General features: G+C 41.6%; 1 protein-coding gene across 1 annotated transcript in view; it reads left to right on the top strand.

The window, feature by feature from the left end:
• Nucleotides 1-4,174: 4,174 nt before the first annotated feature.
• Nucleotides 4,175-27,930, top strand: part of T265_04418 (hypothetical protein) — a gene marked incomplete at both ends in the record, with an annotated part of 101,877 nt that continues 78,121 nt past the window's right edge. The window contains 2 exons of the mRNA XM_009169163.1: nucleotides 4,175-4,188; nucleotides 22,792-24,008. Coding sequence (XP_009167427.1) covers nucleotides 23,000-24,008 — 1,009 coding nt within the window. The remainder of the gene's footprint in view (nucleotides 4,189-22,791; nucleotides 24,009-27,930) is intronic.

The raw sequence follows: 27,930 nt of genomic DNA, 5'->3' as shown, positions 1-27,930 counted from the left end.
ACGCAAGAACCACGTTGCTCTGAACCGAGAAAACAACCTGACGAGGAACTTGTAAAATGAGAAGTGGGCCGGATTCAAGCGGACACGTCACTTGAATTTGAGGAGACGCCCAGGCAACGAACCAAAGTACCGAAATGGCCAACGGACGCAAGGCCGCAAGTCAGCACAGTGCAGAACACGGAGCGGTGCAGCATGCCAATCACTCCCGATGAGTTCACCAGCTTCTGGTCTTATGTGAACTTCTTTGTGGCGAAGTCTTCTGAGACTGATGAACCTCTACCTCCTGACCCTTTTGATGGGGATTAATTTCAAAACTTGTTGAGAGTATACCAACTGAAGAATAATCTGGTCGCTGAAATTTTAAGGGGCCGAGCAACAACGGAGGAAAGGGTAAAACAAAAAAACATGCTTATCTCTTGATGAATTATCGTAAATGGCGGAATGCGAATAGAAACAAGCAAGCGGTTTTTGTTTTCCAGTAACTGGCTAGGCCGATTTGAACTAGAACTAATCACCTATGCTGATAATGGCTCAGCAGTTCAGTCAATGGCCAGAGTCACCGAGACCATAAGTGGGGACAGTGAGGTAGAGAAATTCGCAGTAGTAATGAATCACAATTTGCGTAATAGAAGTGTGACGTAAGATGAAAGTGGATGGTTTCCCCGGCATCTATGTTAAAAGGGAGTTACATGGAAATTTCCTTGAGGGTAGCGAGATCTGCCGCATAAAACCGATTGAGGAACGTGGGTAAACTTGCCGAATTTTTGGTCAAGGCATACTGGTATAGCAGCAGAACACCAAGATGGTCAAGCTTAAAGAAAGTATTTAGATGGTTGTATGAGGCTCTTTGAGGGGGCGGCTTGGGTCAGGAAGGCAGTTCCTTTGTACTCGCAATCGAAGGCTAGAGGGGTTGAGAAGGGGCAGTCGAGAAGGGGTAGTCGAGAGTATGAGAGAAATATCTACGTGGGTGTGGCAGAGTTTTGACATCACCGTAGTAACGTAATTTGGTCTGTAGATAGCCCTGTAATAGATATAATTACAGGGGTGAAATGACAAGTAATGTTTATTTTTGTGCGCAGCGCCATTTAGGTTGGTCAAGGGGTCAACAAGGGTAGAATCAAGCCGATGTAGAACCACAGTTGAAGTTGGTTCATATGGAGCCCATGTGGATGTAAGACGTAGGAAGGCGGAATAAACACTGATCGTGCTGCAAAAATCGATGAAGTGCCTTGAGTTACCTAGCAGCCAAGGACTTGCTAATTATGCTAATAAGAAGGTAATATAATAAAAGGGGTGTTGAACCAGTATAAATGTGTTTCTACTTGGCGAGTATGAAGTTCACCCAGACGCGACCACCGAGGCCAGTATTGGTGGTAATAGGGGTGCCTTGTTTTTTCGCTGATCGCCAGCCGATCACCTGGCGTAAGGCCAGTGCCAGAGTAATTGAATTTCTTTGGCCAGGTGGGGGGGGGGTTAGCTAGTTTTATTTTTGTGCGCAGCGCCATTTAGGTTGGTCAAGGGGTCAACAAGGGTAGAATCAAGCCGATGTAGAACCACAGTTGAAGTTGGTTTATACGGAGCCCATGTGGATGTAAGACGTAGGAAGGCGGAATAAACACTGATCGTGCTGCAAAAATCGATGAAGTGCCTTGAGTTACCTAGCAGCCAAGGACTTGCTAATTATGCTAATAAGAAGGTAACATAATAAAAGAAGGTGTTGAACAGTATAAATGTGTTTCTACTTGGCGAGTATGAAGTTCACCCAGACGCGACCACCGAGGCCAGTATTGGTGGTAATAGGGGTGCCTTGTTTTTTCGCTGATCGCCAGCCGATCACCTGGCGTAAGGCCAGTGCCAGAGTAATTGAATTTCTTTGGCCAGGTGGGGGGGGGGTAGCTAGTTTGGCAACGTGCAGGGAGGTCCATATTTGGAGTAGCTGGAGGGGACAGTAGCCGCGCGAGTTATACACGGCGAAAAGATTGTTTTTAGGTCTGCCGTGTGGTCTCGTCAGATGTGCAAAGGGAAGCGGCAGACAGATGGGAGGGAAAAATGTTCCATTTTATTTGGGAGCCTCATGAGAAAAATGATGGTTCTTCCGAAGCCTTTGGAAGATTGGAGCAGAAATATCTTAGTGGCCCAACAAAAAATGACAACTGACTCTCCTCTCTGAACGAGTAGCGAGCGCTCTTCGTCCGGAACCCTTTGGCTGCGAAGAGTGTGATCCACCTCCTTGACGCGGCAGGACAGCGACGGCATTTCAGATGGGCAGGGGCATGAGAGGTTCTACAGCGACCATCAATATATCGCTTTTCAGAACAGACACGACGACAGAACTTGCTGAGCCACTCCTTGGTGGTATCTTCACAAACGCTGAATAATAAACACTTTACACAACACCGTTATACTGAAGGGAAATCAAGCAAACTTTTCAGGCGATGGTTACATCGTTTTATCCAACTGAGGAACAGAGGACCCTAGGTGGGTTACCGGTATTCAAAATGCCTTCCCATAGATCAAGCATACATTCGAGGATTGCCATCCGAAGGCGCAAAAACTCGATCTCAGTGGTTTTAGAGAGGAAGCGCAAAACGAGTTTCCGCACGGTGACGGGTGATCCGGCCTCAACCCGGTGACTTACCAAATGGCTGTCTTGGCATTTTGCACTCTTAAAAGCACATTACCTAATTGGCTGTGACTTCAGATTGTAGCTCTTGCTCAAAAGTCACAGACCCACAGACTGACAAAGATAGTGAGGCTGGGACTGAGGCAAGACACGTTTGGACAGTGCGCTCGACATGCGTGGAATTCCCGAAGTCTTTCTGTTTGAAGGACCTTTCCCACGGAATTGGGTTGAGATAACTCAGATTTTAACTCTCCAGCTCGAGTAACATAGGGCAACTACCATCAAGGACTCCACGCAAAAGGGAGCATCGCCTTTACACATCGCAGAATATGGCCTCTTGGATGGGTTGACAGCTGGGGTATCTCTGGGCTCTGAGGCCAATCTCGGATCTGAGGACTGCCTAGCCCTAGGAACCTTAACCCTTCCACCAGCGCATTTATTTCGACCCGGTGCACCACACCTTATCTCATTCCAATAAATGGTGATGTATCTTGTTTCTGATGCAAAATGCCCTAAGCCTCTGTAAAAAAGGATATATGACCAAATCCAAATAGTTGACCGATACAGACGGGGTTATGTTACATGCTTGCCCCGTTATTTGAATTTCACAGGCAGCGGAGCTCACATGCAGTTGTGCGAACACTTGGAGTTCTACTGATTATCAGTATACTGGCCGCAGAGACGTTCTCACTTCCTTATCGTCTGAGCGAGTTAACCAGAAAGAGTGGACTCCTGTGAACAAATGATGACCAGTTCAGCAGTACAAATGAGCTCTCGGATTTTAGCAATAGGTAAATTTATGAGGTTCTAGAGAGAGAAGTCAAATTTAAAACGTATGTTACCCCAAGCAACTCCGGTTGGAGTGGATGCTAAACGCGATTAGGGAGATCGCATGAGCAAATGGATGAGGTGAAGTTTTCAAAGAACATTAACATATGGTGGCGCAAATGGAACCCAGCTGAGTCCCTCGTTTATGATGTTTCCGAGCCACAGAATGTGCCGCACCAGACAGCCTCTTGGGCTGTTGAAGAATCCCCAGCAACCTTATGAGTAGCGCAGAATGTATTTTCATGTATCTCAAAACCAAATTTGTTTGCAAATAAGTGCACTTCGCTTTCGAATCCACGTTCATATTTTCGCAGGTCACCAAATTTCATTGTCTACTGAAGCAGCCCTACTTCTGGCGGAAAAATTATTGTGGAATGCTTTTCTAACATCACACCCCAGAATACTTGGACTGGGTTCAAAAGTTTGAACTGGTGTTACCTGCCTGCTTTAATCCACAAGGGACATGTCACAGCTTTCGAAAAGTCAACCCCATTGTGCGAATACTGTCCGCCCAGTTCACCCCACCACTTGCTGGTGTTCCGTGAAGTATCTTTTACTCTTGATCGACTAAGCCGTTACCTGTTTTAGGAAAGAACGTGGTTCACAAGATTGATCTTACGCTTTCCACATGATAATATCAAATAATCGACGCAGGATAGTTTGTTTAAATGATCCAAATGCACCTGGACTCTCTATATTCGCGATAACAAATTGTCTGGTGAGCATGAAAATCACAGGTAAGGAATGCGGACGGAAACTGGAAGGAAATATTTGTCTCTTTTTCGACCTTATTTGTTAAGTTTCCAAATCTCCCACAACTGAAACATGTTTTGGATTAAACGCTAAGATATTTTACGGCACATCACGGAGCGAGACGTCCAATAGAATGCGGGTTGCTGTCACTATGATTCATTTGATTCAAATTGAGATCATTGGCGTAGGTCAAACACAAGGACTGGATGGTTTCAGGTTATCCTCGATGTGAGCGTAAATAACAGCGCAGAGGATGCAACATTGCGTGTTAAGATAAATGAATATTCGGCCTCGCATGCTAGAGCCTAGAGAACTGATGTTTGTTGATTACTTGATGTTGGGATTCAAGGTATAGAAAATCCCTCCAGGATATGCTTGGTACACAGAAAGCTAGACGGTGAGGTTCAAACAACCAGTCATCCAAACCAAATGGCAGCACCTATTCACTAGCAGGCAATGAGTGACATCACATTTAGAGTGACATAGAAAGAAGATTTTTGGTCGCGATCTGGGCATAATTCCTCGCAGTGATATTAAAGCAAACCTATGCATAGCTGGGTTGCGTTCACAGGCTACAGGGACTTATGGGCCATTCAACCTTGGTCGCACTTTAGACCAGGGAGACTGTAAAGAAACTGCTGACCACGTTTATTCTGTCTGCCATGGAGCATGGTCAGAAGCCTCATTTTTCACATGCGAAAGGCAAAAAATCTATTATTCGGGCGGAAATTGGTCGCCATTAGGATATCAAGACTGATAAATATCAGTTAATCTTGAGTTGTTTATCTCAGCGTCGGTATGGATTCGGCTTTTTTATTTTGAGGTCAAGGAGAGAGGAAGCTTTCCTAAGAGGTGGTTTTCTTAACCAGGCAAAGAAAAATGTTGCACGACACTAAAGTACGGGAGCAGGATATCAGTGTTCCGGAGGATAACATATATTCTAGAGCTGTAAATATGTGGAATAGTCTTCCAAAAAGCTGCATAATGGAGTATTTTACTGAGATTCTTGGAGACCTTCGTACCAAGCACTCATACAAGGATGCACAGACGTAGACGATTGATGCGGAATTAAAAGTATCTACCAGAGTTGCCCCTCCAATCTAACCAGCTAACCAGTACCTGGTGGTTGTGAATGTAGGACAGGGTTGACAAACACCTCTGGGTGTTCCGCCTTCATCCAACATTCAATTTTGTCAAGTTAAATTAACTGTTGAGTGCGTGTTCCTCGTTATTTTCGCCTTGAGAACTACGTATTGGCGTTTCGTGTATTGCGCATTCCTAGTATCACGGACCTCGGGAATTCTCCCCAATCAGGACCTTGGAGATAAATCTCAGGTGGCTGCCGTTACTAGCAAGCACATAGGTATCCTGAGTTGCGTTCCTAGGCCAGTGATTTTCAACAAGCTCTTTTGTTTTCAGCACATTTAGCTGAGAAACATCGTGAACAAGAGACTCACTTGGGTCTCGTGAAAACCAATTTGATTTGCAAATGAGTGTATTTATCAAAGCTCTTGTGTTCTTACATAAGACAGTATATCAACTATGTGGTCTAGGGTTGGGATTTCCATAAAGCACATTCAAAAGCGTATCCACAGTGCGCTACAAAATTCAAAGAACAGTGCAAAAGCAATAATAAATAATTACCGCCCTCACTCTTTAGGGACAAAGGGTCTACGAAGTTTGTCTATCACTAAACTTTGGAGTGAAAACCCATCAAATCAAACTTATGTGTACGTGTAAACTGAGTGGATTCTTCAACAGCTTTTTGACATTTGAGGGCTCAATAAATAATTTTGCGGCGCTAATTAGTTTTGCGCCCATTGTTTATCATCAAGCTAATACAAAGTAGTTTTACAGTTAGGTTCCGTAAGCTTGTTGCTTACATTCGCAGGCATAGAAAACCGTTCGATAACTGCAGTTTTATTGTTTTTATTGCAAACTGGGACTTTTAACTACCACATAGTGTGTGAAAAGGTAACAACGACAAGAACATTTCGCTTCAAGTACTGATGAAAGAGGGTAATGGACTGTGCTGAGGAATGGCAAGAGATGATGGTTTTATAAGGGTGGGTGACGAGAAATACGCCACTGTATTTGGGACAAGCTAAGACATTATGTATCTCTAGACTAGGATACAGGCTCCGCAGTGATGATTTGATTTTTGTCTTCGCGGTAGTAGAACAAAGACAGAAGGTGCTGCAGATGTTTCCACCAGCACACGTTGCACACAATTGAAAGCAAAAAACACAACCAACATGCGGCGAGCTGCTGGACTGTCTTACATTTGTTATCTCCTGCGGTGTGTACCGTCCAACTGAATATTTTTGGGCAGAATTATTACAAGCAAAAACCGTGGAATGACAGAAAGTGGCCTTGACAGGAACTTTTTAAAGCTAATGATAGGAAGCTACCAATGTTCGGCAACCCAGTCATTCTGAACAAGGACGCAAAGTACAAACTAGCTTCCCGTTCTAGAGAAGGCAAAGATAAAGGACACTAAAAAATGACGAAAAGGTGAGGAACGTATCTACAGACAGCGTTTTCCTACTGTCACAATTCCTCACATCTAGACTACACCGTCACGAAAGCGACGGATGCGGAAGTGCTTTAAGTCTTGTTCCAGGTTTCAAATGTTATTTTAGTTGCAGACAATTGGGATCCAAAAACCGTTGATCTAGATCAGTTCTATCTGAGGTGTACACTATGCCTGTAGAAGATGGGATTTTGCAATAATAGCCAGCATTTGGAGTCGGAATGTCTCCCCAGCGGTGAAATCGTTCGGCGTTTTTCCACTGTCAATCTAAGGTTTTCCAGTGCAGGTACCTAAACATTATTATTATTATTATCCCGTACGTGTACAATCTTCAATACAGAGTATTGATTTCCTGAATTTTCAAAGCAAAGCTTCACTATGCGTATACTGTTGGCGCCTGATGTAGCATGCCTGTGCGCGTGTATAGATTAAATCAACGTATATTATTTTTGGCACACAGAATGTATCCACACAAATTTCAAGACATCCCAGGGTCAACAAATTCGTAGTGATTCATCTGTAAGTGCTAAGTGGTTTTGCTCCCGCTTTGGATGTCAAAATTATGCGGTACGCCTGTGTGATACCATGCCAAGAAAGCCTAACTCGTTTAGATCAAACTCGAGGCAACAAAAGAAACACAGAAAGATTTTTGCTGCCAGGGAACTATTCCGGTTTGTTTGTTGATATAATAAAAAAACAGGATCGATTAGGATGTCACAGATAAGTTAGTATAGTTGCATATCCGTTGGACAATTTTTTCTGGTAATATCACGTGCAAGTACGATAGGCCACTGTTTCGAACTAGTTATTCTCAAAGTTTCGTCACTATGACAGTACGATGGAACTAAGAGACTCTACTTTTTTAAACAAAGGCTGCATAAAAATTCTGGGAATTTATACCGACTCTTTGATATGGGATGTTATGTGATATATTATTAATTTATTGCATTTAGTCCAAAGCTGTACAGAATAATTACATTACATTCAAAAGGATGACTTTGATTTCCATGTAACTTAACAAGTATCTCACCTTTGCAGTTATCACTAGAAACAACTGAAAACGACATATTGTAGGGACTGTTGGTACTGTTGGAAAATTAAAAATGTTAAGGTTTACCAATTTGGTACGTTTCTTTTTGCCAGCTGATTTGGGTAATCACGTGATAGTTATGCTACGCTAGTATAACTATTTATAAAGCTCTAGAACCACGTGGGATGATCAGGTGGTTACAACAAATGCAAAAGATGACAAAATCGACAACCTTCTTCCATCCTGATCATCATGAATTGGCTTATTATCACTAATGCTGTATTGACCAGTCATCCGCGAGCCATGGGTTGGAACACATAAACATCACAATTTAGCGGAAGTTATGCAGTTGAGTTTTGTGGAAACGCTTAAGTAAGTGCAACATTGATACAAAATAGCAATTGAAATTAAGCCAGTTTGAGTCCTCTGAACAGGATAGCTGACTTCACGCACGGAGGAAAATTAGTCAGCATGTAAGTAAACTTTACACCTGTTCCCTGGTAAATAGCAAATACTTAAGGAAGTGGACACGAGTCCTAGAAAATGCATGTTAATAGGAATGCAGTTCTCATAAATCCTCGCAAATAATCTGGAAGTCTACTTTACTTTACAAATTACGACCTAGAGAGATTGAATAAGAATCGGAATTGTGGTTTTGAAGCACTCGGGAACACCTGCAGCTGCCATACTCCCTGCCATTACTAAGATAGGTTCCATCGAAATCCGTTCCCTTTAATCTGTTTAATTGTTCATAATAAACCACAAACCAAAGTGCAGTGGTTTCGGCTGCTACAGTTATGCTCTCCAAAGATAAAAATTGTAAAAATAGCAGATACGCTTTAAAGGTGGCATAATCGAACCTGTGATTTTGCATTGTTTTTTTTAAATAGTGTGAAGTAAGGCAGCTACGCATTGTGCGTGGTAGATGTGAAGCAGGAGTGTTATTGGTAACGTAACATACCCATATATGTTGGGGCCACTAAACCACGTCAAAAAGCCCTTAAAATATATGGCTGCGGAAACAGACCAAATTACCCACTGAACTGTTTAGTTTACCAACAAGCTTGGTGCATATATTTAACCTTGCTGGGTCTTGCAATAGTGCTTTAAGCTATGCATCTGTACAGCGTGTTTCACATCACGCAATAAGATCATTTGCTCATTTAGAATTGTTTGCTTCCCTAGAGGTTTAAACCTATTAAACGTTGATAGTATTCAAGGGCTGTGAGCAACTGCTTGGTGTTTGACAGAGGTTAAGGGTTTCAAGCCGAATATATACTGCGAAGACGAAGAACAAGGACGACGATGGGTGCCCTAGCGTGACACCAACGGATATGTTCAACTCGGGAGAGAGTTTGCCATAGACCCGTAGGCACCTGAAAGTAGAAGCCTGCATCCCCCAAAATACACAAGAGTATTTAGTATATCATCATTCAGTCAGCGATACTCGCACAATACAACCAAACTGATAACTTTGCTGCAATTTAAGTAACATGAACTGTGTCATCTTGCCTACTATCTTTATTTTCTACAAACGTGTAACATGCAAAGCCAAACCGGGCTGTTTTCTTACCAACGATGCGTTTATTCAGGATAAAATACCGATAGTTACTGGTACGCATATTTACAAGCTTAAATTTGAACACACAATAGGGCTTCTTTGTGTTTGAGATCCACCAACAAATAGTGCAAACTGCTTTTCCCTCAGTCAGCCGAGATGGTGACACTGGTTCTTCCGAATGAACCTTGAGGACATACAAGCGTTATGCACATTCTTTTCCAGATATCCAGCGGATTAGTGAATTCCCAAAATTTTTTGTGTAAGCTGACAACCATGATTGAATCAAATAGAACCTTGAGAGTGAGCGCGGAAACGAGACGAAGCATTGTGTCTGATACTACAGCAAACACTGCGAACAAAAACATGCGTTGAATGTGCAGCGACTAGAACCTACGAAGACGGCGTTTGCATAAGTCATGGGACCGAAGGTCTGAGCAGCATTGAGAGGAGCAAAAGATAAGGCGCTCAAAAGGCAAACACTAAGCTGAAGAGACTTATGTGTAACGATGAAGCTCCCTAATAGCCTAGTGCGGACAAGTTTTGAACTGAAGAACTACGGAGATCATCAGGAGCAAGACAGGTAGCACGGCTATGCTAGCGTAGGCTTTCCGTGTAGGTATAATACGCAACTCAATTGTTGACGATGTACTGACGATGTACTGAATGTAAGCAGGCTAGTTGTTTTACTCCATAGGTGTAATTGATAGACCGCAACAGCGAAGACGAAAAGAGTGAAGACTACTAAAGCATGTCCACTGAGACTGCAGCCGACACCATAAACACTCAGGATTCAAATTTTGGGACACGGAGTTTAGAATGGTTCTCAAAACCGAGCGGTTTTACTGTAGTATGCGGGTTCACAAATGTCTTTCAATCTGACCAGGAAAAACGTGAAGGTGCACTTCGTAGAGCGGGTATCTATTATCTCCTAAAGTTTATATATTGTTTCTGCCTCCCATTATGTGCTTTTTATCCTTTCCGACTCAGACAAATGTGTCTCCAGCGCTTAGTAGTAAGACTGCTTGTAAACCCCTAAGGAGTGCGTTGTGAACTATCCAAACCTAATTATCATCCTCTGGTCTCCTCATCGATGTCAGCCCTATGGTCCACTTTGCGGGTAACTCAGCCAAAATATCCTAGTAGCGTGTTCAAGGATATTCGTCCACAGTTAAAGTAAAAGGTTTTATTCGTTTTTATTCCTAGAGTTTTTGCTTCTACGTAGCGGATTATGCATGTTTAGTGCGGAGAATTCTTTCTAACCTCGATATAATTCGACTCGTGCGGTGAACTTTCTTTGATTTAGACAGTGAGAAGTGATACTATGAGTACCATGGTTGCTCAGAATTTGTGCTGTTGCGCGAAATATAAAGCTATGTGAACGCCGTCGACTGCTTGCTTAAAGTGGGGCGGTCACAGATTACTTCACCGTGTGTGATGTAGTAGTGCTGACTATCTCCAAATATCATCTCATATCAAGTATGACCTGTCATTTATATAAAACCCAGGTTCATATGATATTGTTTATAATAGCTTATGGAAAGCTGAATTCTTCAACCCATATACACATCTCTGTTAAGCAGGATACAAAAGTCCTATGGAAGCTACGCAGAAACCATTTCTAGAAGTGAAGAATCGATAGAATCAGTGCTTTCTTGATTACCACGGATTCTGACTACAATAAAATGAAACTGATAGTTAAACGCAATTTCGCCGAATAAATAATTTGGTTTAGCCTGTAAAAATGCGTCCGGCAGTTTTGTCCACCGGGTAAGACGCTCTGAGTTTATTCATCGTGACTGGTGTATTAATCGGTTGGTTTATGAAAGGGAACATCCTCATACTTGACTTCCAAGCTGATGCCGCGAGTGGTATAAAAAACGGGAAACTTTTAAGTCTGTACTCAGTCGCTACCATGAAGTGCCCTTTCTCAGAAAGCCTTTAATTTGGAATAAATTTCTGTATTCTGCCGCAGTTCTAAGGTAGCCTTTTGAACGTTATGAGTAGTACATTACACATGTACATGTATCGCGATATTTCAAATATCGTAGCGACTGAAACATGAGGCGGTCTGGTGCAGCACATTCAGTTGCCTGAGAACATCATAAACGAGAGATTCAGCCTGGGTTCCAGGTGGGACTTTCGAAAGAACCAAATTAGCTTGCAGATGAGTGTATATTCGCTAGAATATCCCTTGTTTTTATTTGTCTGTTTGGCTCCAATATCTTCCAAAATGACTTTTCTTCTGCATCAGAGTGTCTGAATATTGTCTTCTAAACGGTGTCGGTTTTGTGGGATTTCTGTGAAGTAGAGGAAGCAAATCGTATTAAACTTTTTTAAGTGGCCGACTCGGATCCTACTCGGCCTGTGTCCAACACTTTGAAGTCCAACAATATTTAACGTACCGATGGGACGGTCCACTAAAACCTCAAACAAGGGCGCAGCGTTTGCAGTTGTTGGGCCGTCACCCACATAGAAACTGTTGTTTTCAATGGCTGTTGCTGTTTTAGAAAGTTGACTTCTATCATTCGGGGCCGTAAGTTTTAAGCGTTATGAACATCAGATGTCGAGTTGACCAACGATTCACATGAGTCCCATTGTAAAGATTCGGTTTCATAAATGAAAGGTGTATGGTCATAGAATGAATTAGCCACCAGTTTTCCTGAGCATCGGGGTCCATTTCCTGTGAGTTTGTTAACTGTAATAGTAGCTTAGAACAGTCTAACAGAGAGTGTCCATTAAGCACTTGGTCGCAGCAGAACACATGCTTAATTTATCAGACCCTTTCAAAGTGAAGGATATTTAACCTAAAATATTGTTATTGCAACGCACCCTGAGGAAGTATACTAGTTCATCATCATCGAAGCATTTTGTAGCATCTTACGTAAACCCTTCCATATTTAAATGTTCCTTCTGGCGCCATTTTAATCACCCTCCGGTTTCTCAAGTGAAAGGTTGATGATCTCAAGTCTTTAAGGCAATCTTACCGATAGAGCAGATTGCAAAACTTTTTAGAACTCTTTGCAACTTTCATAGTATTCCATTATTTCCCACTTTGCTCGCTAAGTCATGCCGGCTGGTAGGGTTGGTTGTTGCTTATGTAGTGTAGCCAACCCTTAAAATAGGGAATAGTTCTCAGTACAGCTGGCTTTGGTGTTAATCTACTTGTCTAAGTTTCTTTCTTCACGAACAATCCATATATAGTAAACAACGCCGTGGAGAAGAATTTAAACCATGAGCCTCGAATAATTTGTGTATTTAACATTTACATCCAAAATTGTAGCGCGGTGATGACGGTTATTACGAAATATAAAAAAGATATGACACGGGAACAGTGTCGAGCACCACTGATTTCAGAGGTTCAAACGCATCAAACACAGCCATAATTTTACGCATGAAAGATCTGTTAGACGAGTGAATTTTACGCGTGACTGATATCATTTTAATTTCAACGTCACCTGCAAAGCCAGAAATTTATGCAAGTTTTCATAAAACTTGTTACGCCTGACCCAGTATCGTCCTAGTTGGGTGAACGTTTGGGCCTTTTACTCTTAAGGAAACAAATTTCGGTGCTGCATTTATATTGCCCAAGGTAACACAACTGCTCTGTTTGCCGCGTTTTGTAAAAATCTAACAGGTTACCTCATGCGTGATAATGCCTCGAACATCTTGCTAGGTTCAATTTCGATTCAGTTCTCCTCAGATTTTGTCTTCACGAGTCACATCGAAGCTAGAGCTGTTTGGTACGACCGTATTGTTTAGGGCATCCAGGGCGTCTGTACTAATGGCTCTTGAAACATGTTTCTACATAACTTCGAACAACGCTAAATGAGAAGTGGATTATAGTTTTATCATGCAGCCCCCTGTTATGCCTGCTCAAAACAATCTGTTAAGTTGTAACATCTGGCCAACCCAGTCGTCTTGGCTTAGAGGTCGTAGTACTAACCGTCTACTCTCTTCAGCAACAATACCTGAAAGATAAAACGAAGGCGTTCAAACTACGCTTTAGTTTTGCAGATTCCTCCTTTATACCACAGAAGCATACATCATAGTAAACGGGACTTAAAATATTTAAATACGAAATGTGTCAGACGCTTGACGGACATTTGAATAAGATTCCTTTAAATTCGTAATGCCCAAAAGGGTGAGTTGTAGCACAATAGGGGAAGAAACTAAATTATGTACCGAAGGGGTGTTTCTCGTTCTGGTAATTTACTATCAGGGACGGAGTGACTCAAGGTGGTGGAGCGTTCGAATCGGGGTTTATTTGGATGGATCATTTGGCATAAAAGAAGCTCAAATACATTCTTTATTGCCTAGAGTTTTGGAATGTGACGCTGAGGAACAAAGTACATGTATAATATTCTGTACCTTATATTCAACAGAATTGTTTTGCTCCCAGAATTTCGGCCTTGGGCACTAACCACTAGCGGTGTGGTGTTAAGTTGCAGCGATTCTTTCATTCACTCATTGTGTTGACGGATATGAACGTACGAAGACCAATTTTCCACTTTGATATTATTCTGCTGCTGAAATCTTAGCTAAGTGTCACGGGAAATGTACCATCATTAAATAAAAGACAGGATACCAGTGAAGCTTACATGCAGGCAAATTTGAGTAGATGGGTTCCGATATTCATTTATTGGGGGTCTTTGAGCAATCTCTCTATACTCGCCGATGCTTTGCTTTCGTTTTCATCGCGCATCCAAACTATCACCGCCTTTGTGAATTCTCTATGCAGAGAATCTAAAATCCAGGGATGATTCGAAAATTGAGAAGACATAACTACTCGGAATAGAGATTTCGATTTCCCTCAGATCCCAAAGAAATAGCTTTATATCCGTTTCGATATTCTGGGACAGATGGAAACTTAAAGGGCTGCGATGAGAGATCACAAATAACCAACCGTAAGGGGAGAACCACGTAATCAACCCCCCACCATAACATGCCAAAGTGAGCTCCATCATTAAAATGCATACTAAGAACAATTCAGAGATGGGTTAGTAGAAGGTTGAAATAGTAAGATAATTCACTGTTTTAAATCTAGCATGGTGATTGGGTCTGAAAGTACTGTAAGTCAAACTCTGTAAACAAACGTGCAATAAACCTGAACACTCTATGACGGTAGAAGCGTGGCAAACTACTTGCTTTAACTTTGTACTCAATCTCTCGGATCTTATGTGTAGATCGGATATAGAAACCCAATAGACAGCGCATTCCGTGACGAAAGCCTTGAGTTCACAATCCTAGAAGCCGGAGACCACCGCATTTATTTTTCATTACAAGATTTTTGGATTTTCGAAGTAAGTGTTGCTTGCAGTATCCGCAATTCATCGACACGCTAGCTACTCAAATGCTAGTAGCTCTCACTTCTTGAATTGTGCATCGTTATCCAAGCGTTGTGGCACTTGTCCAAATATCCCATAGCACGTCGTGGACTTTATGAAAGACATAAACATCACTAATTACCAACAAACGGCCATGTACGTGTTTGAAGCAACCATCCAGTTAATGATGTCACGATCACGTGGACTTTGTGTAAGGTGCACACGTAAACTTCACCGTCAACTTATTTGGTGGAATTTTGTCGTTCTTGGCTAAAACCGACTAGAAATCTCGCATTCTTGATAAATCGGCGACAGCTTTGCTCGTATGCGGCTACAAAAACAAAAACAAGAAACAAAAACAGTACAAAGACAAATATTTTCTACTTCTTTTATTTAAAAATGCACTGGTACAACCATTTGATGACTATTTATAAGCGTGGAAACACTGACAAAATTAGAACACAATGAGCTTTTATTGACCCGCGCAATTTTTACCAGAAATACCGTATCTTATTGATAATGTTGGGACTAATGAAGGAAAATGATTTGAGTTGGAAAAGTACGGTTAAGTGACACCAAGAACCCGAAGTTTTAAGCAGTTCTATCAGGTTCTTTCCCTGGAACAAGAATTTTGTTTCCAAGGACATAAAATAACGTGTTGTGTATCACCCCATAGGTCCATCAGACAACGGTGCCCGTATTCGAATGAGACTGTTTATTCGTGTTTATTCTAAAAATAACTGAGCGAAACCGATGATTCAAAGTTTTAACCGCGATACTATACTTGGTTTTTGAGCTTAGTCGAGCTCGGTCAACTTTTACAGATTTTATGCACATGGCTGCCCATTCACCCCGTCTCACTCCGAACAAGAAGACGTGCTCAGTCAGCCGTCTGAATTTTGTGAACTCGTCTGAATCTGGGTTGCACTACAGTCAACTTTTACTCCTGACTTTTTACGAAGCATGTCAACCAGAAATCGTAACCGTTATACTTCTGAGAGCAACTGAAGTTTTATTAAGAAAAATCCATCGCCCAGATGAGATTTTTACTTAATCATTCAGGGAAAATGTTCCAACGAGCCAAATATTTGGAACTCCGGATAAATCAAAATGGTTAGGCAAAAGCTGTAAACATGTTGTACTATTACCAGCGCAGTGAAGGCAGAACTCGCAAGTAGCGAACCTTCAATTGTACTGTTCGCATCCTTTTGGAGATTTCCTACTCAGAGCTATCTATGGGTCCAAAGTAAAGCCTCTAAACTACATCTGGGCACTGTATTTAAGGAAATGAAAGCGGCATCCCGAATCAGAAGCCAAGGTAATTGAGGGTTGTCAAAGTTTGAGGGAATAAAACCTTAAATACATACCAAAAGGGGAGATAACTTAGCAACGTGTCGAAGCATTGATCATCAGAGTGCTATGGGGGCTTTTTGTTTGGCTCGCTAAGGTCGAAAGCAACGCCCCAAGTCCATCAAAAGGACTAATTTGAAGCTATTTAAAGAGCTGAGAGAGAATTCAGCTTAAAGCCAGCGGCGTTGTTCAAGTATTCGTATAGTATACATGGCTATCCAAATACTGAAAACTGGTTTCGCTGCAATTTTCCCCTATAAATCAACTACTACCACATTGCACACTTATGTTATAGCTGCTTGGGTTTTTTATTACCGATTCCGTGACATAATCCCACACTGGATCAATTGTTCACACATGTAATAAACATTGGAGAGGTCAAAATATCAGTGATCGCTCAGAATCATGGTTTTTCAGACATCAGACTTGCTTTGAAATGCAATGTGCATCCCAGCCATAGAATTTCCACTAACCTATTACACTCACGGTCAACCATTGCATCACTTTCACTTTTTCAGCTGTATGCTTGTGTTTCAGCTTTCCTGAGTGTGCGTCTACCCATTACTAAGAAGATAAGTTTGTTTCGTGACTTTCGGCGCAACTGTGCCCACGAATGTTGGTCCTCTTGCACATCTTTCTCGGTCACACGTGATAGTCTGACATAGCGGACTTTGTCTAACATGAGTGCACACAAACACCTGGTTTTTATCCCGTGGACACAGTTAAATTGAAGCAATAATTTCACGTGCTTGGTCACTGACTCCTTCGTTGCACTGCATAGGTTGCACGACGCCGTGAAATGCGAAATACGGTGATAAAAAGTGGGTAGTTGTGGTCCGCCCGCCTACTGGCGTTTTACTGTATTGTAGACTTTTGAAACAAGAAGTCAGGGCCGCCTTTGTGCAGTGAAGCATGTGATTTGGGATTCCAGTTTTTGTGACATCAGCAGTGCTGGACATCGTTATAGTGAAAGAACATGCACAATGGTTGCTTAACGCTCTAGTATGCCGCTGACAGAAGCGTTATTGATGTGTCGGAGAGAAAACAATAAACCATGAAGCAGTACCAGTAAACCATGAAGTGAACCGATGAAATGAAAACCGTATACTTCACTCAACAGCAGCAGGCCAGTAAGAAGACTTCACTTATAAACCCAGGTGTCCATGTTAGTTAGCTCAAACTGTTACAGCTCGATACCAACTTTCAAGTTCATGTGTATAATCGCTGTGCATACAAAAGCGAAACTGCTTCAGTATTATTCCAGGGACCATCTCACTTTCTTCAAAACACAGGTTCGAATTTTATAAGCAGCGTAGGGAGATTGCTTATCTCGTCATATTTTGTGACAGTTACATTATCACTTGAAGACGCATATTCAGATAACTAATGACTAACCTGCATCATGATAGCGTGCTATCGAGTGGGGAATGTCCTATGCCTACTGGTGTTGTGTCATAACACGGACAAAAGAAACTAGATTTCGACCGGACTCTCTACGAATAACAGTGCTTTTCAGTTGGCAAACAGACTTAATCCGGACTTAATCCATAAACCTTACGGTTGAAAGATTTTCCGGTACTGGGATTAAGACCTGACAATTTTTCATCCAGTCCGTCTAGTTGTCCAAGCGTATGAACAAACGATAAACGCCCTTTAATCTAGTGGACAATACCTCATCACACATTGTACATTTATTTCATCAAATGTTTGGGACAAGTGTGATCCAGCATGCTCTTCCCTTGGGTTTCCATAAGTTCCCAGTTGGTAGAACTTGGCCATAACAACAATATATCGCTACTGGATGGAGTTCATTTCCTTTTCGGTCTACCTTCATCTCTCCCTCTCCCTTGGCTTTGTAGGTGGGCTTGGATACATTAGAATTTTCAGTGCTAAGCTTGCTGCCTGAATTTATAAGCTCCACGGCCATTTATATTGTACGTAGTATGTACTGAGAAGTACAACTACACTTATGCAAACAGAAAAACCGATCTGCGGCTTGCTGGAGTAGCGCTGTACTTGTGGAATTACCGACAACTCTGCTTTACGCCCCATGTATGCAAGTGAAGCCCGCGCATGTTTCCCCAGCGATTAGGAGTCGCAAACTCTGAGCAGTATTAGCCAGCCAAACCATGTGAGACACTTTACCATAAGTAAGTAAGCATGAAACCCCGGGTGAAAAAGGCGGATAAAAGAATTATTCAAAAAATGCTGACCAGAGGGATGGACCTAACAACTTGAGCAGCAGTTTAGCTGGCCTACCGCAATACACCCCCACGGGATAGTGCGTACGGGCGATCAATCGAACGTCAGAGGAAAAAGTAAAATACGAAATATCCATACAGAAATTTGAGAAGTCACCAGGACTGGATTGTCTGTATCCAGTTCTCTTCAATTAGGGCGGAGAAAACCTGGTGACCTATCCGACAAAACTCACTGATGAGAAATGGGGTGAAGAGAATGTGCCTGCATAAGGGACATGTCGACAGTTATTCCTATATTCAGAGTCTAGTGAGGCCATAGGATAAGTAACGTTGAAGTACATCGAATGGTCTTTTGAGGAAAACGACTCACCCAAGACAGAGGAACTGATCACACTTCATGGGTTGCGCTGGTTTGGTTACGTGCTTCGTATGCTAGTCAACCGAATTCCTTAAAAATACCTCAAATTATGCAAACGAGCCAAGGGAGGTCAAGAAGAGAATTTACAGTAAAGCATGAAAGCCAATACCAACAAACTCAGCTGCGCTGGTCATTTGTCTCCCTATATGGGGACCCCGAGATGGGACACACCACTGGTTACAGAAATTTTCATACATAACCCGGTCTTGCGCTCAGTGGCGCGCATGCATCCGAGCTGTTGCCTTCAAAGCATAACTTCACCTCCCGATGTCCTCAATGAAAAGTTCACTAACCCCATGCCTTGAATCATCAATTTTACCAGCTACCGCCTCGAATGCGTAGCTCTCCAGCCCTACCACTGCAGATCATTGGCAAACTAACTTTTGCGCAACATGTAAGCAGTTGTCAAAGGTGATGATGATGATGGTGGAAGATATCCTACGCTGCGCACGGTGACTGTGAACATGATTCTTAGCTTATCTTTCCGAAATGGATTTTGCATATATGTGCATGTACACGGTGGGTGTGTGTCCCTGAATCAAGATCTAATATGTTGCTCATAGTGTCGTTAACCTTAAGTTCTTTAAGGTTCAAGTTCGATGATCCTAAATGGAAATATTGAGTCACTTTGGGAATCTTTATCACATTTTGGAATCAAGCATACTCAGATCCGTACAACAATGTTATAAACTCGCAATGTAAACTTATGCGTTCTGGGGAGAACCACTTGAGCTCTTACCCTTTCTGAGAGCAGGAGAGGAAGAATCAACCTAAATGGTAGCCTACATTGGCCGGAATTTGGGCTTCAGACGTTCTGCAAATATCAATATTTTATTCGATTAACTTAGAGATGCTTGGCAATCTGCGGGGTGTGGAGAACAACAGCCTTGTTTTCTTAGTCACTCACGATATCACTTCAGGAAGTAAGTCACTCCGTGAAATAAGTCTTTTGAGTTAGTTGAGTGTTAAAAATGTCTATGCACAATTTTCAAGACGAGCATCTTCAGCCAATTTGAGAACGTCAGTGTGGGATGTTAAAAATTTGACCAACAGGACTCACTACGTGTCCCTTAGCTCCATTCTTTAAATCCTAGCTTCAATGATCTTTGACGATTTGTGGAACAGTTTTTGTATATTTCTTTGGTTGTGGTTGTAGGAATAGCCCGAGGCAGAATTGAAAGATAGGCTATCCTACATGAACTTCTGTGATTTATTATTTATTATTATAAACGAATGTAAGGTATGTGCTACAGTGGCAAGTCTAGAATTGACCGGGTAGTTTAACATTTACACGTAATAATAAACGGACATTTTGTGTATACAGACAAATCCCAGATACCTAATCGATATCCAACAGGTTGCTCACGTATGCATGTGGCGGAATCCCTATGTTATTTTCACTAAATACCGTTTTTGGACAGCCAAATTAAACGTTACAAGTTCCGGTTGTTTACTGACTACTTCCGAAAACTTATTTTCTGTTAATTTTTGGTTGTCTGGCATGTGAAAATTAACTGTGCCCGTAGGATTACTTGATCGATCATTCTGCCAAGCGATGTTCAATCTGAACCAACCAAAAATGATTAAGACTGCATGATCCAATCGTATTTTACAGCTTCTTGTTTGTGAATAGCCTGTGTCAATATGGAAAATCGGCCCTTAATCAGTTTTCTTTCTATAAATGAAACTTGACGGTGAAGCGACTTGAATCGAATTAGGATTATCTCCAGATTACCTCTAGGGCCAGATCCTATAATAGTTGCTTTAGCGTTGTTGTGCAAAATTACTAGATTGTGTAGAGTTGTAAATTTATTACAATCAATGATTACAAGAGAAGGACCACAAAATGCCCTCCTGCTTCCTAAATCTTGGCCGTTTCTTCCGTTACCCATATAACGTTTCCCAGCATGTCACTGGGAAAGCCGTACACAACCGCGTCCTTCAAGCAGAAAATATCAAAGAGGTGACCAAACATGATTTGTTTCGGGAAACTACGCTTAGAGATGACGGACTTTAAGTATGACAGTTCATTGCGGTGATCAAATATAGCTTTTGGGAACAAACCATGACGGTTTTAGTAGCCAAAAAATGATATTGTCCGTTTTTCTTGTATACTGACCCATTTGGGACGTTTTGTGTTTGTTTGTGCGTACAAACGCTGTGTGCCCCAGTCAGTGACGAAGTTCTCGATGCAACGATCTATGTACTAGATCACCCAAAAAGTCAATCGTAGTGCATTTTGTAACTAGGTGGATTGTGACAACTGTCTGTTTGATTAAGAGCTCTGTGTCTAACACATCTTCACATCCTGAAGAAGAAACGCCTTAGCTTGCGACAGAGGGTTTTTAGTTGCATTTGATTATGCCACTAGAGTGATGCGCTGTAGAACTGGATTAGAATACTATGCGGAGTTGCCATGATATTACTGTAAAACCGTAACTCATTGGTGAGGATGTTTGATTGGTAAGCTGAGGCAATGGTAGAAGTTTCAAACCTCTGTTCTGCTGGCTGAAAACGGTGTCGTCTATCCGTATGGCGACTGATTCATCCGGTTTGAGCCTTCTGTGGACGATAGCCTTCGACCGAGTTATAAGCTTATTGGCCTGGTCGGTTTGATCCAATGGTCTGTATGAATAAGAGAACTAGCGATTCGACCGCTAGGCTTTTGATGAATCAATAAATGCTCCTTGGTGCCTTGTCTTTCGATTCACACAGTTTTCGGAGCATTCTCAAACAAAAATAGTTGTAGTGGGACCAGAAACACCTATTATTTTTCCGTGAGACTCGTAATGAGGAGTTGAACATTTCTTCTGCTGTGCCTTATTGAACGGTCACCTTTGGTCGGTGGTCGAGCAACTTGCTGCGTTCGCATCATGTCACTTTTCGGTAAAATTTGAATGTGAATTGCGTTTTCTCCAGTCTTGGAAGCTTCTTATCACTAAATTTTGGCTGGAACGCCCCTTTACGAGCCGCTTCGAGTAACCACTCTCAACCGAATTTCCTATGAGTACATGCAGTTTGGCATTTTAATCCGATATTCTATCTTATCGCTGCACGTGTTCGATGATATGCGATTGAAAACAACCGTTTACAAACATGTATATTTCATTGCTGTTGAAAGTAGGTTGTTCACTCTTGTGTCTTAAACAGGCTTTTGTTCTCGCAGACATCGTGGGGTTACCTGTGCTTTCCTTGGCAGGCAAAATTTTTAACTTTGCTAGCATATCACTGAGGAGGGTTTTCCATACGATTTCTGTACAAAAAGATATGCCCGCTTAGTAGGCTTCATTGTTTGCGGGTTCTACACAATGGATCTTGGGATTAGAGTACTCTTGGAATGTCAGACGATCTTGCGAATCGGTTCCTCTGGATTTCAGGCAAGCGACGGAGTTTAATGTTGGCCAACTCGAATAATGAGTTGGTGTATATACTCGGTCGCACGGCTTCTCAGTATACGGCTTAAACATTTTAGTAAAGGTGGCAACAAAATCCATCTGTTACAAAAAGATTCTGTCTCAGCCACGAAGGCTATGTATTCGGTAAATGAAACAAGGACACCTTGTTCGTGGCCATTGTCTACTGAGCTGAAATCTGCCAGTTGATTGCTCATGCGAAGAATTATGAAATTATGATAGTTGGTCGTGTTGGATGGCAAATGTTTAACCTAACAACGCTGGCAGGATGATGGCACGGCCCAGATAGTACCACGTATGGAGAGTGTTGAACAACTGTCGGGATTTCTCGTGTGAAAGTGATAAAACCTTGAATTGAGTGCAGAATGAATAAAAGGCCAATCACCGTTGGGGTTTTTTCTGAGTGAGGAATTGTGTTCTAATGATTTACTCTTTTGAAAGTGCTCAGTGAAGAATGGCAAAAACAGTATATTCAGTAGAATAGAATGCACAGAATGAAAAGACGACACAGACTACAGTAAGTTCGATATCATCTTTATAACCTTTTTTGACCTGCATCTGAACTATCCCTGACGTGGGCGTTGATAAATCAGTTTGACCGTGAGTGATTTGGGAGTTCAAAAGATGCGTTTCAAACGTGTTTGCAGCCAGTTATGCTGAAACAATTAATGAGCCTATCGTAGGAAGAAGAATTATTAGTTAGCCACAAAATTGTTTCAAGTTGCAGATACTAATCCTTACATTTTTCCTTTTGCAGCCAATCTCACCGACGACAGGGGAGAAGAACTAACTTCATAAGATTCTTTCATCTTGGATAAAAATAAAGCTACACTGAATTGAATTTTTTCCATCTTATGCGGCTTCCGTTAGTTGATCTGCGATTTTGATCGCTTTTGTTCGCCTATTTCAAGTGACCTCATTACTGTGATTCCAAATTTGTTCTGCCAAGACTCATCTTTTCAGTAATGACCCGCAGCAGTACAAACAACTCGCAAACATGTTCGCAGGCCTTGGTTTATTGTAGTGGTGAAAATGGGTTTAGTTCATCGCCAAACAGACCAATTGATCCGGAGCTGCATGGGGATGGATCTGTAGCAATGCTTAGAAAGCAGACATACGCCCAAGCGGGTCCGTGTCGAAACTTGGACAAACTGATTGTATTACAAAACGGGCACAACGATCAGCTTTTCCCAAAAGTCCTGTGTAATGGAGTTGGCAAGTCAACGACAAACGGTCTGTTAACCAAAACGTGGAAGTCAGTGGGAATGTTGTACGAGAATGAGAATCACAAAAAACTCATTAACAATTCAAAACAGCATGCACAATCTCGGGGCAAAAATGGCTTCCGTTCGTGCGAAAGGGAATGTGAAAGCTCGCCGCTGAATAAAAATAACTGCGATGTATCCAACAGAATGACTCTGCTGAGTTTGGGGAAGATAGAAGTTAATTTGCCGAAAGTGCATTCGAACCAACTCACATCTACACATGAAAAAGTATCTGGGGATTTATCGTCCTGTGACTCAGGTGAGAATGTTTCTCCAAGTAGACCACTCAGTGTGGACAAACATCTACCGCCAAAGCTCAATGAGGAGACAACTGAGGTGGACGAAAATGGAACAGCTGACCTTAGCCCTTCCTTGAAGGGCAACGAGTCGGAACAAGTCAATGGGATTAATGTGGAATCAGATGTATCAAAAGGATCTACTGAACCTACGGACGCCAATATTATCGCAGAGCATTTAGATATGGCTGATGAAAAAGAGGTGACAATCGATAAGTTCGAGAGTGAACTTGAAGGAAATGTGTATGATTCAGAAGATTCTTCCAAATCGGATAATGATGTGTCACAAGAAAACCGGACAAATTTAATTGTGAATTACCTTCCCCAAAATATGACCCAAGAGGAAATACGGAGTTTGTTTGCAACAATTGGTGAAGTGGACAGTTGTAAACTGATCCGAGACAAGAATACAAGTAAGCATTCTGGCGTTGTATTCTGTTTGTGTAAAACCGATGACCTTGAAATAATATTTGGCAGTGAATCGGAAGACAAAAATGATATCCTCCATTAGCTTGTTTACTGCTGTATATTCCAACCACGAGCAGGTAGACTGTGATTCTCTGCATTTTGGCTGCTTAACGTGACTGTACAATACTCACCTGTAGCCAAGGCATTCAAAACGTTTAATCTCAAGTACAACTTCATTGCGCGATTAGTGGACTAGTGTACTGAATGCATCAGAATATTTTGCAAGAAAACACGTGCCTTCCGGGTAGTTGTTCACGTACGAATGTTTTGTACTCTGCCGTATTCTAAAAATCAGGCGGCATGATATATTGCGGCTGTATTTAACCAAAAGAGATCATTTAACGTTGAACTAGCCACCGACAAATCCATTCGTCCACAATCCACTGCAGTCAATATTTTACACAAAAGCAGATGATGACTGGAGGAAGTATTCAAACATTTTGTACAGTTATCTCTGGTCATTAGAACGTCCCCAGATATTCATATATGAGGCAGGAATACTACAGTAAAAACGGTACAAAAAAACACACCCTCCCATCTAATTGTGATCTAGCAACCGTTCTTTGACGCGAAAATAAGAAAAAATAAAATTTCATTCATTCATTGGCCGTAATGATTTTTGACATCAAAACGAGGTGTTTGTGATCCTAAACGACCGGCTTTTGGACGAAACTACCAACTAGCTCCGCTATAATGCGTCCATTATATACGTCTTCTTGGGCTTACGTAATTTAAGACGAGGTATACACATCAGAACAATATCGACGGTGGTGATTAAATAAAACCAAGCTGTATCATGTCTACAAGTCCAAGAAAGAGTCATTTTACTTCAGCTTTGGTATGCTCATCATCTCCTACTTCGAAATTAGGTGGAAAATAAAACTCAAATGAGCTCCCGTACACACAGCGGAAGTTTTTGTTTTGATCTGACCAACTGACGTCTGTCATTAGCTTTCTTTGGATCTTTTAGTTATTGAAACTGCCCAGCTTTAGTTAATTTACTACGGAATACAATGACGTTGGCTAGTGTAAAATTGAGGAACGTTTGCTCATTTTCTGAGCTTGCCGAGCCATCAAACTGTGTGGTGCCTAATCGTCAAACATCCCTAGTAAGGGCCCAGGTAATTTTCCTTTAACTTAGTTGAAGATTCTATCAGGCAAGACACATAACTAATCTCAGTGGCCATTGTGCTTTTATTTTCTGGTCAGGTTCTCAAGCTAAAGGTCGTTTTTCATTGTAAGCTGAGCTTGTGTGGGGTAGGGCCCACAAGGCGTGGCGAGTAAATAACTCAGATGATGTCGTCATAAGAAATGTTTAGATATGTGCCGGTTATTGATCTATACACCTTGATATTCACAGTTCTTTCTAATAAAATGAGATGTCTACACACAGTTTTCACTGTGCCATTTCCTCTACTTTTTACCAAGGCGTTCTTTCCTAATGGTTGTATAGCGGCGTTTACCAGTGGTTGATTTTTGCCTCAACTATAATGCAAGATATTGCTTACTAAACCAGAAAATGTGGGACAGATTTTCTTAAATTATAATCTTTCTTTAAGTTTTCGCGAATGTGAGACGAACAACAAGATTGATATCTGCCTACGCTGCTTTTGTTTATTTAGGTTATTCACAGTTGACCGGTAGGTTAATTCATTTCCATCTTCAAGTCTTCCTATCTAACAAGGCAGTCTTATCAAATTAATAACAAGCGTTAAAAATTGGCCTACAGAATTTCGGAAACTTGATCAGCTAGGGGGAAAACGGCGCATTAAAGCAGGTACATATGTGTGGTTACAAGCGCAAGGTAAAAGTAGGGAGCTTTCAGAGGAAGAAACGGAAGTCCCATGGATTGCATCTCGATGAATGATTAATGTCATTCCTTTGACAAGTAAGCCGGACTGGTCACATGACATATTGGACTGCTGCAAAAGCAACATTGAATGGCAATGTTAATTGGCCGTCAAATCCACCCCAACCAATGTTGGGCTGCTGGTGCAACATTTAAGCACAGCAGTTGCATATTTTGCAGACAATCTGATTCAGGTTTTTCGGAAGGAAAATCGCAAAATCTCATTTCTTGTGAATTGCTTTTCAGTAAAAATCAGAGGAAATGTTTTTTTCCAGTTTTTTTCAAACCTGAAACATTGTTGTGCTTGTGGTTTCCTCAGTTATTCTATTAGAAAAAGAAAACGCAACAAAGTAAGAATTAATCTTTGAGCTCATGAACCAAGTGAAAGCACTCTGTTAATTGACTGAGTGTAGAAAGGTGTCGTTTATGTGCCCATAAGGACCACTTGTCTTACATTCAGTGTTTGGGAATACAGAGTTAGTTGGATTTTTGGCTGTGTGATTCATTTTTTAAACTGGTGCCAAAATGACAAAAACTATCCCGCTAGCTACGCGACTCGGATTTTTGTGCAAAATAACCGTGACTCTAAAAACGGGCAACATACGTGTGCAGAATGTTTGCAACATCCCACCCCAGTAGTAGTTTTATGGAGGTTTAGGATGAATATTTAAAAATGGCCAGTAAAAAGAATATCCTGTTTTATGGACAAAAATAACAGACTGTAGATTGTAGTTCATGACGCTATTCCATTCCGATTACTCAGACAATCAACATATCCAGCACAAAGATGGGTGACGGAGGACCCATTGTGTATGTAATTAAAAGTTTCTGGAAAGTTCACCGAGTTGGAAGAAACTACGGTGGCTTAGACCCAGCGCCATTCATCAAACCGCTAGTTTACATAATGACCGTATTTTCAGATTCGTAGATCAAAGCTTACTGCGTTTTCCGGTTTCTGTGCAAAATATTTCCCAAGGCATTTAATGTTTTCAAAAACACCCGTTTAAAAGAAAGTCAACCACAGAAATGTTTCGCATTCCTCGAATTCTGTAGGGCGTTTCTTCCGCTGAAGGTTTAAAAGCTTCTACCATCAAAGCACTTTAATGAACCCAACCGCCAACCAGACTGTTGAAAAAACCTCAGTGCTTCAAAGTCGTATGGCGAGTACGGACAGCTTGATAGTTGTGTCGTGGAGAATTGTACCAATGGTTTCTAAGTCGCTTGGAAGGTAATTAAACCAGCTGACCAGCGGTCGTTAACTGGAGATAAGTTCACCTCTGCCACTCAATAAGTTTCAGGGTTTTGATCCTCTACGCACACTCAGCTCCTCTGCTTTTCAACATGAAACGATAAATCGCAAGTTTTACTGTCCAACGATATTTGTGAGTTGCGACCTTATAATATTCTCCTGCTTATCAGCGCAGCTTAAGCTTATTTAACGCTTCTAGTCGGAATTTTTAAACTGTCTGTAGATAGTAAACTCAATATATCACATAGAGGATAACTGGAATTTTGAAACACTGGGACTTTTCCTCATGAAAGTGCATGGAAGACAACTCTCTTGCTTGACGCACTGAACTTACGTTTGCAGTAACCTTGACGTGTCTCAGCTATTTGGGGAAGAAGCTGCTGAAGTAGCCATCAACCCGTGGCCCTGGAGTATAATCATATCATCTGACCAAACACCCAGACTCTCAGTAGAACAATATGCCGGAAAATCACTTGTCGACGAACCCTTTATGTTATCTGCTCAGCTTATTGACATAACTTGTTCTGGATCATTTGTGAACAATGTATTCCTACTTTGGTCACCAGATCGATAACTGGGTAATTACCGCAGCGAATGTGCTGCAATTTGTTGAAGTTAAATAATGCCACGAAGGCATTATAAAGGCATGTTTCACTGTTCGAAATTTTATTAACTTGTGGTAACTGGAATATTGTTTTTAGCCCTTGGAGTTTACGCAAGAATATTTATAGTTAAAGTGATATAAGCCGCACCTTGTTGAAAGAGGGTA

Source organism: Opisthorchis viverrini, assembly GCF_000715545.1.
Source record: "Opisthorchis viverrini unplaced genomic scaffold opera_v5_73, whole genome shotgun sequence".
NCBI classification, from domain to species: Eukaryota; Metazoa; Platyhelminthes; class Trematoda; order Opisthorchiida; family Opisthorchiidae; genus Opisthorchis; species Opisthorchis viverrini.
Note: the sequence above shows the minus strand (reverse complement) of the source record. Positions and strands in the feature narration are given on the sequence as shown.